The 10,432-nt window shown below is 48.1% G+C and overlaps 2 protein-coding genes across 2 annotated transcripts in view; one reads left to right on the top strand and one right to left on the bottom strand.

The window, feature by feature from the left end:
• LOC123770362 (uncharacterized) overlaps positions 1-9,840 on the bottom strand; it is a 30,371-nt gene extending 20,531 nt beyond the window's left edge. Inside the window, exon 1 of the mRNA XM_045762198.2 lies at positions 9,736-9,840. The gene's annotated coding sequence lies outside the window, so the exon portion shown is untranslated. The remainder of the gene's footprint in view (positions 1-9,735) is intronic.
• LOC123770432 (cyclic AMP-inducible protein BP74-like) lies at positions 6,600-9,241 on the top strand. Its single transcript, XM_045762273.1, has 2 exons — positions 6,600-6,669; positions 8,067-9,241. The coding sequence occupies exons 1-2, from the start codon at positions 6,600-6,602 to the stop codon at positions 9,239-9,241; spliced, it is 1,245 nt and encodes a 414-aa protein (XP_045618229.1).
• Positions 9,841-10,432: the final 592 nt, after the last annotated feature.

Raw genomic sequence — 10,432 nt, 5'->3', positions numbered from 1 at the left:
CTGATAAAAAAGGAGAAATCATTATGGGTGATTTCAATGCCCTTCTCGCGAGGCAAGTAGTGATCTCACTCAGCTCCAGGCGGCAGCCAGCAGAAACTTCAACAGTAAGTGATTTAGCCCGATACTAAGTCATTCTAGTTTAGTGGTTGTTACACATTCAGAGTAACTCAAGTTGTGATTTTGGAACGTTGTTATTGGTCATCGGGGCTTCATCTTTGACCACCGAAGCGATCCGGCCCGAGAGAGAGAGAGAGAGAGAGAGAGTGTGTGTGTGTGTGCTCGACAACAGGGTATAGAAATATGAAGAAGAGAGTGTAGGAGAGAAGAGGAAAATATCTGGAAGAAAGTAGGGAAGAAAGATAATACAGAGAAAATGAAAAGTGAGAGTAAGAGATGTTGGAGACTAATAACCAGGAAGATTGAAAACCAGAGTGAGAGACAGGGAATGAGAGAGATCCAGACAGAGAGAGAACCAGGCAGAGTGAGACCTAAGGAGAGTGAGAGCCAGTGAGAGTGAGAGCCAGGGAGAGTGAGAGCCAGCGAGAGTGAGAGCCAGGGAGAGTGAGAGCCAGGGAGAGTGAGAGCCTGGGTGAAGACAAGAGAGGACCGGTTTATCCTGAGCGTTATCACCTTAGGGAAAAAAACTCTAAAGATTTATATTGTAGAAAGGAATTCTTGTCGAGAGTCATCTGTACATTTTTTCTCCTACCATAATAAAATAAAGAGAGAGAGAGAGAGAGAGAGAGAGAGAGAGAGAGAGAGAGAGAGAGAGAGAGAGAGAGAGAGAGATAGTGAGTGGAAAGAGATATAATGATCCCTTCCTTCAAACACTTCACCCCTCCTTCCACTACCCTAAAATGGCAACACAGGTTCGTGAGAAGCTGCGTCGAGTCCCTGACTGTTGAGGTCACTCCTTGTTCCGTTACTTGGTCGTTAAAGGCACTCCTGATTAACTTAGCTGGTCGTGGTTATCCCTCTTCCTACCTGCTTGTGACAGTCTTATTGGTGTCGTTTACAGGTCTATATATACAGCTAATCCTGTTTCCATAACCAAGCCTCCGAAATCACGTTTGTAACATCTGCTTATCCTCGTCTAGAGAACCTGTGACTTTCGTCCTTATTGTGATTTTCTTTATTCGTAACACAGTAACTTCGTGGATCACAATGCTTTTCTCTAATAGGATGTCTGTGATTTGCAGAATATGGCTCTTACTGCTGTGTCGCCATCAGTTGAATTCCTTCCACTTTCATCTTCCTTGCCGTCCTTGTTAAGTTAAAATAATAATGTATTAGTCGGGTTGTAATGACAAATATTACGTTAATTCTCCATCTGGCTGGAGATTAGTTTTGGCTTTCAATGCACGTTACTAATAAGCGCCTATCACCACGTTTATAAAGCAAATTGCAAGTGATGACCGTCATTTCAAATATTTTTATGACTGGCCCTGGTGGCCTCATCCAACTCCTCAAGACCAGTTATTTACCAGTTGTAGCTTCCTCTCTCACCTCACGCTAAACTCACGCGTCTTCTGGTATCAAATGCTTAAAACTGCTACTGGTTCTCCGACCCTGGTTGATGGGGTTCTGGGAGTTCTTCTACTCCCCAAGCCCGGCCCGAGGCCAGGCTTGACTTGTTTGAGTTTGGTCCACTAGGCTGTTGCTTGGAGCGGCCCGCAGGCCCACATACCCACCACAGCCCGGTTGGTCCGGCACTCCTTGGAGGAATAAATCTAGTTTCCTCTTGAAAATGTCCACGGTTGTTCCGGCAATATTTCTTATGCCTGCTGGGAGGACGTTGAACAACCGCGGACCTCTGATGTTTATACAGTGTTCTCTGATTGTGCCTATGGCACCTCTGCTCTTCACTGGTTCTATTCTACCCTCAGTGCAATTGTTATTAACGTCTCAGCCCTCAGCAATCACTCAATTCTAAATCCTTCCTAGGTCATTATTCTTAAATGAACGTAATATTTACAAAGCGTCAGGTGTATAGGAAGTATTTCGTCGTAAAGCTATTTTATAATATGCTTTCTCTTGTGGTATAATTTTTTTCATATTGCAAAGAAAATGTTACGAATTGATTTTGGTGCCAGTTCATAGTGGTTGCAGTTCGCAGGCGACATGCAACCGTAGTCTGGTTGATCAGGCAGATGGCAATGAAGCGTGACGTTGCGACATTGCTAAGCTGGTTACGTTCTGAGCTGAACACGCGTTAAATCCCCACGTGAAAAACGAAACAATTTACGTGCACAAAATGGTCAAACCATATTTATCGTACCATTAATCTGGTTCTCACATCACGCTCCCCAACCCGAACTCCGACCATCCTTTCCTCCGGCTCCCTCCCTCCTCCAGCTCCCCTTACCTCCTCCACACCCGTGCTGGTGAGCTAATATCCTCGCTCTTTGTTCCAACCATGAACTAAGGAGGAGGAGGAACACCTTGCTAAATACCCGACAGAATACCGCTTCTTGTCCTACCCAGGCTCTTGGCTTCCTAATCTACTCACAGTCACACCGAAATGTAAAGGAACATCTACCTTCCTCCCTCTCAAGTTGGAAGCTACACAGGAGGGCCGACTTCTGCAGAGTAATGGGATTTCTCCTACAATGTATAGTATTTACGTTTTGAATACTTTCATTTTCTGCATGCATTCAGGACTAACGAGTTTAACGATCACTAACGGTTTCAACGATCACTAACGGTTTCAACGATCACTAACGGTTTCAACGATCACTAACGGTTTCAACGATCACTAACGGTTTCAACGATCACTAACGGTTTCAACGATCACTAACGGTTTCAACGATCACTAACGGTTTCAACGATCACTAACGGTTTCAACGATCACTAACGGTTTCAACGATCACTAACGGTTTCAACGATCACTAACGGTTTCAACGATCACTAACGGTTTCAACGATCACTAACGGTTTCAACGATCACTAACGGTTTCAACGATCACTAACGGTTTTAACAATCACTAACGGCTTTTTTGAAGGTTACTAACGGCGACTCCATTCGTGACTACAAAGACCTCCGTGACGTAGGTACCCCGCTTCACGCTAATAACATACACCCGAACACAAATCTGTTCCTCTTGACCAAATTGTTGCTAATTGAATTAATTGCATCTTTTTGTATTCTGGAGTCTCGTGCATAGTTGCAATGCTGCGTTTGTGTGTGTCTCTTGTTCCGTTAACGGGGCTAGGCTCGTCTTAACAACAGAGAAACGGTAAGAGGAAAGGAATCGAGAAGAGAGAAAAGGAAGAGGTTAGAAGGACGGAAAAGGGGCCTCGCGGCATATTCTCCTGCTGAATAAAGCGGGGCATAACAGAATGCTTTACGAGACGATCATATGTTAAAAAGAAAGTCGCCCACTTTTATTATCCTTCCCCTTAGGGGAGAGCAACAGGTCTACCCTCCCAGGGTAATAACTGGGTGGAACCCCTTTTTCTGGGACTCTCTCTCTCTCTCTTGGTTTGCAGAGTGGGAGATGATGGCGTGGTCCGCCCTCCTCCCATGTTGGGTCACTGCTGATGTGGGTGGGGGTAGGTGGGTAGGGTTAGACAGTGATGTGTAGGTGGTTGTGTGGGGGTAGGTGTAGGTGGTAATGAGCAGGTGTTGGTTTGCAGGTTTTGGTTGGTAGCGACTGCTTGTGGGAGTTGGTGTGTAGGTGGTGGTGGTGTGTAGGTGGTGGTGTGTAGGTGGTGGTGTGTAGGTGGTGGTGGTGTGTAGGTGGTGGTGTGTAGGCAGTTGTGGTGTGTAGGTGGTGGTGTGTAGGCAGTTGTGGTGTGTAGGTGGTGGTGTGTAGGCAGTTGTGGTGTGTAGGTGGTGGTGTGTAGGCAGTTGTGGTGTGTAGGTGATGGTGTGTAGGCAGTTGTGGTGTATAGGTGGTGGTGTGTAGGTGGTGGTGTGTAGGCAGTTGTGGTGTGTAGGTGGTGGTGTGTAGGTGGTGGTGTGTAGGTGGTGGGGAGAAGCAAGTGGTAAGTTCACCTAGACGTTCTCGCTTGCAGGGTCGAGCACCAGTTCCTAGTCCCGCCTTTCAAACATTTTATAGTTTAATGCTATGACTCAAGCTCTACTTTTTCTAATCATAATTACATAAGCAATTTCATAAGCAATAATTAGCTACAGGCACTTCTTCAACAAACCAATTTCCCCTTATTTACAACTTTATAACTTAAAAAGTTCTTCCTGACATCTCTCTGACTCATTTGTGCCTTGCTTTGAACACTGCTTCATTATTTACTTTATCAATACTCCTTTGAATCTTACATGTCGTTATCATGTCCCTTATTTCTACTAGTAGCTTAAACCCCTCCACTCACGGTGGTGGCGCGTATATGATGACGAGCAAGGGCAGGGGGGGACTGGGAGTGGTTTGTACTGGAAGCATGTTTCGATGGACTTGGTATTGGGCTTTGGATCATCAACTTCTAAAGGGTTATTAAACCCACCACAGGAACTTACTGATCAACCAGTAAGTATACTTTAGTCCTGAACATAGTCCGGCATCAAAGTAAACTTCCACTGTATAGTTGGTGGCGGTAGACCTTCACGGTATAGGTGGTATTCACAGGGAGGTGCAATACACCTCTCTGTAGCTACTTTGTCTGGGATGATCCCACTCTTTGACTTCAGGTATGAACCCTTTTTTTGGGACTGGGACCTTCCGGTCCACTCGTTGCTGGGGCCTTGCGGTTCACTCGTTGCTGGGGCCTTGCGGTCCACTCGTTGCTGGGGCCTTGCGGTCCACTCGTTGCTGGGGCCTTCCGGTCCACTCGTTGCTGGGGCCTTGCGGTCCACTCGTTGCTGGGGCCTTGCGGTCCACTCGTTGCTGGGGCCTTGCGGTCCACTCGTTGCTGGGGCCTTGCGGTCCACTCGTTGCTGGGGCCTTGCGGTTCACTCGTTGCTGGGGCCTTCCGGTCCACTCGTTGCTGGGGCCTTCCGGTCCACTCGTTGCTGGGGCCTTGCGGTTCACTCGTTGCTGGGGCCTTGCGGTTCACTCGTTGCTGGGGCCTTGCGGTTCTAGTTCTTTGCCTTGCGGCATATTTCATGTGCAGCCTTCCGGCTATTTTCCTCGTGCTGTGCCTCGCGGCGTTTGTGTGAAATTCGAGTATATCTGGGATATATGCAGCATTTGACCATTATCCAGGATGCCACCTAACAACAACAATACAGGAATATAGGAAATTACAGAAGGGCTATTGGCTCATATGAGGCAGCTCCTATTTATATGCACTGAAACACATTCATATATATGTCTAACCTGCGCTTGAAACAATACAACGATCCCACATCTATTATGCTACCCCTGTAATTTGTTTCAAATTCTATAAGGATTTAACATATTTTAAGAGCTGGTAGAGAATACAATTGTGGGTGGATATATTCATAGTTGAATGAATTAAGTAAATTATTATATGTTTAAAAAATGGCTCCCATTAAATGTTCCTATGGACGCAGATGTACACACTCACACACACACAGTCCTATTGGATCGGCATCAATTCCCAGCGGAGTCGGAAACAAATGGGCACAGTTTCTTTCATCCTGATGGTTCTGTTCACCTAGCAGTAAATGGGTACCTGTGAGTTAGACTGGTGCTATGGGCTGCTTCCTGTGGAAGTGTGTGTGTGTGTGTGTGTGTGTGTGTGTGTGTGTGTGTGTGTGTTAGAGAGAAATATATGTAGTAGACATAAGTGAGGAAAAATAGATTGGTTAGAAAGGCGGGGTCCAAGAGCTAATTGCTCGATTCTGCAGACGTAAATCGAAAAGACAGACAGACAGACACACACACACACACACACACACACACACACACACACACACACACACACACACACACACACACACACACACACACACCACACACACACACACACACACCACACACACACACACACACACACACCACACACACACACTCTCACACACACACACACACACACACACACACACACACACACACACACACACACACACACACACACCACACAGACACACACACACACACACACACACACACACACACACACACACACACACACGGTTGAGAGGCGGGACCAAAGAGCCAGAGCTCAACCCCCGCAAGCACAATTAGGTGAGTACACACACACACACACACACACACACACACACACACAGACGAATAAACTCTAATGCTTGCGAAGTAAAAAATCATCAACATATTTAACAACGATACTGGAGGTCGGGCAGAGAATACCAAGACGGTGTGGTGGGGCAGCTGGTGGGCCAGCTGGTGGGCCAGCTGGTGGGCACAACAGGTAACGGTGTCCAGACAGATGGTTCGGGAGGGAAAGCAGTTGGTAGACGAAGGGAAACAGCTAGTGGGTAGGGTCGGTGATGAATTAGGGAAGATAGTTAAGGCAGGGGATAGTTAGCGATGGGGGGGGGGGAGTAGTAGTTAAGGTCAGAACACCAGTGTCTGGATGCATCTCGCATTCTTCATCCATGACTTCACAACCACCAGGGGGTGAAGATAAGCTCCTTGTCTTAGGAAAGGTGCTCTCTCTCTCTCTCTCTCTCTCTCTCTCTCTCTCTCTCTCTCTCTCTCTCTCCACGACCACCTGACAATGACCAGTCAGACCAGTCTATATTATTCCCAGTCACTAATTGGCGACACCTCATCCTACTATCAGAGCTGTCAGTAAGTGACGAGTTTGCCTTTTGTCAGCCATCAGGTCCAACACACTCCTCCTGACAGTTACTCAGTCATTGTGACGTCTCTGTCTCACATTCAAGTCCTCTCTGTCTTCCAACCACTTGTGAAGTCAACTGGATTGACTTTCATTTGTGGTGAGGTGTGTTTGATCTGTATTGTAAGAGTATTGAGTTAAGGGGTTTCCGTTATCCTGCTGATGCTCTTCTGAGTTGTATCTTGTATTTGTTAATGCTTCATTTGGCGTCGATTGAGAGGGTGTAGGAAATCTGCTCAGGCATGTGTGTTTGTCTCGGGGGGGGGGGGGGGTGAGCGCCTCTTGCTGGGGGGTCTGGTCAGTTGTCGGGGTGGTTTTGTTTGTGGTGTGTGTGTGTATGTGTGTGTGTGTGTGTGTGTGTGTGTGTGTGTGTGTGTGTGTGTGTGTGTGTGTGTGTGTGTGCGCGCGCTAGCATAGCAAAAAAAGCATTTCACGTACGGAAACACCTTCACCATCACTATCAGCGCTTTCATCATCACCATTACTATCACCATCACCACCACTACAAACACAAACACCAACGCAACCATCCTAGTCACCACCACCACTGTCTCAACCACAATCGTCACCACCACCACCACCACTACTGTCTCAACCACAATCCTCACCACCACCACCACTACTACTGTCTCAACCACAATCCTCACCACGACCACCACTACTGTCTCAACCACAATCGTCACCACCACCACCACCACTACTGTCTCAACCACAATCCTCACCACCACCACCACTACAGTCTCAACCACAATCGTCACCACCACCACCACCCACAGCCTCTCTATGCATAATTCAACTGGCAAGTAGCTGGGCTGAATTGGAGACAAGATGGATTGCAACTAGTTTCAGCCCTCGAGCGCGGCAACTGATTATATCTCCGCCCCGTTATTTCCTTGACCCTCTGTTTGTTTCCTCGTGTTCTGTTTGTCTCTCTCCTGTTGCTAACACTGGCACAGAGTGTACCCTGGAGACATCACTGGGGACAAAGTGTACCCTGGAGACATCACTGGGGACAAAGTGTTCCCTGGAGACATCACTGGGGACAAAGTGTTCCTTGGAGTCATCACTGGGGACAAAGTGTACCCTGGAGACATCACTGGGGACAAAGTGTACCCTGGAGACATCACTGGGGACACAGTGTTCCTTGGAGTCATCACTGGGGACAAAGTGTACCCTGGAGACATCACTGGGGACAAAGTGTTCCTTGGAGTCATCACTGGGGACAAAGTGTACCCTGCAGTCATCACTGGGGACAAAGTGTACCCTGGAGACATCACTGGGGACAAAGTGTATCTTAGAGTCATCACTGGGGACAGTGTTCCCTGGAGACATGACTGGGGACAGTGTTCCCTGGAGACATCACTGGGGACAAAGTGTTCCTTGGAGTCATCACTGGGGACAAAGTGTACCCTGGAGTCATCACTGGGGACAAAGTGTACCCTGGAGTCATCACTGGGGACAAAGTGTACCCTGGAGTCATCACTGGGGACAAAGTGTATCTTAGAGTCATCACTGGGGACAAAGTGTTCCCTGGAGACATCACTGGGGACAAAGTGTTCCTTGGAGACATCACTGGGGACAAAGTGTTCCTTGGAGTTATCACTGGGGACAAAGTGTTCCCTGGAGACATCACTGGGGACAAAGTGTTCCTTGGAGTCATCACTGGGGACAAAGTGTACCCTGGAGACATCACTGGGGACAAAGTGTATCTTAGAGTCATCACTGGGGACAAAGTGTTCCCTGGAGACATCACTGGGGACAAAGTGTTCCTTGGAGACATCACTGGGGACAAAGTGTACCCTGGAGTCATCACTGGGGACAAAGTGTACCCTGGAGTCATCACTGGGGACAAAGTGTACCCTGGAGTCATCACTGGGGACAAAGTGTACCCTGGAGTCATCACTGGGGACAAAGTGTACCCTGGAGTCATCACTGGGGACAAAGTGTACCCTGGAGTCATCACTGGGGACAAAGTGTTCCTTGGAGTCATCACTGGGGACAAAGTGTACCCTGGAGTCATCACTGGGGACAAAGTGTACCCTGGAGTCATCACTGGGGACAAAGTGTACCCTGGATTCATCACTGGGGACAAAGTGTTCCTTGGAGTCATCACTGGGGACAAAGTGTTCCTTGGAGTCATCACTGGGGACAAAGTGTACCTTAGAAACATCACTGGGAACAAAGTGTACCATGGAGACAACACTGGGAACAAAGTGTACCTTAGAAACATCACTGGGAACAAAGTGTACCATGGAGACATCACTGGGAACAAAGTGTACCTTAGAAACATCACTGGGAACAAAGTGTACCTTAGAAACATCACTGGGAACAAAGTGTACCCTGGAGACATCACTGGGGACAAAGTGTACCCTGGAGACATCACTGGGAACAAAGTGCACCTTAGAAACATCACTGGGGACAAAGTGCACCCTGGAGACATCACTGGGAATAAAGTGCACCTTAGAAACATCACTGGGGACAAAGTGTACCATGGAGACATCACTGGGACAAACCTCTAAACGGCTCCGGATCATCACTGAAGACAGTGACATCTGCCCTTTGAATACCGATAGTGTTTAGAAAGCCAAATATGCAGAAGGAAAGATTAAGAGCAAGAGAAATATTTGAGGGAATAGAAGGAAGAGGAAATAAATGACGAAGACAAAATATAGCAAAAAAATTATAAGTAAAACAAAAGAAGAAATAAATGTTGCATGATGTGAAGGTAGATTTATACAAATAAATTTTCTTATTTGCAAATAGACGGCAGGAGTAAGTCCCACAGACACCTGATCTAATAGACGGCAGGAGTAAGTCCCACAGACACCTGATCTCTGCTCCTCCTTCAGAATAATCGTTTTCCTGAAGGCGGCCAGACGGAGATCCATCACCTGCCGTGACAGACACGCCAAGAGAGAGAGAGAGAGAGAAGAAAAAAGGCAACTGCAAACTTGCCCACTTGAGTAATCAGAAGATTGAGCGCCGTGTCTAAGAAACTGCGATCGCGCCTTACCTGGTCACTAGAGAGTGTGTATGCGAGTCACCAACAGAGACAAGGATGAGGACACGGTGGTTGCGCTGGCAAGGATGGCAGGGGACTTCCTCGCCACGAGTCCACCGCTGCCATTTATAACCCCCTGCTCCTGGGGGGCTGCCAGATGCAGCTAGACCCGGGCCGAGGTGAGGAAGAGGGGGCGGAGGCTCCCCCTCTTCACTTGCGTGGGGGGAGGAGAAGGACCACTTGACCTGACCAAACGAGGTGTAGTGGACCTGACCAAACACGGTCCACGCGCTCAAACCGGGAAGGATATCGCCGTCAGGCTGGCCGCTGTCGTGTCCTTGTGTGTGGGTTACACACGAAGGCGAGTGGGGGCGCTCGCGTGATGCTGTAGGGAGGACAGAAGCTATTGGGCTGGACTGGGCGTTCAGGTCGTGAGTGAGTAACATCACTCCGGCTCGCAGGGCTATCATTTCCACCGGTGCTTGTGCTAATGCCGTTGTTACTCCGGTCTCATCCTTGCTCCTCCGTTGGCTGCTTCTGTTGTCGCTGCTGCTGCTGTTGCCTGTCGTGCTGCTGTTGTCACCTGCGCCACTCGCTGCTCCCGGAGTGCTGTCCAGAACGGGGTTGGATATCCAGAGGGAACATAGTTCATTGACTAAAGATTTCTCCGTTGCGTCACTTAAGGGGAAGCGGCACCTATAGAGAGTGG

Source organism: Procambarus clarkii, chromosome 42 (assembly GCF_040958095.1).
Source record: "Procambarus clarkii isolate CNS0578487 chromosome 42, FALCON_Pclarkii_2.0, whole genome shotgun sequence".
NCBI classification, from domain to species: domain Eukaryota; kingdom Metazoa; phylum Arthropoda; class Malacostraca; order Decapoda; family Cambaridae; genus Procambarus; species Procambarus clarkii.
Note: the sequence above shows the minus strand (reverse complement) of the source record. Positions and strands in the feature narration are given on the sequence as shown.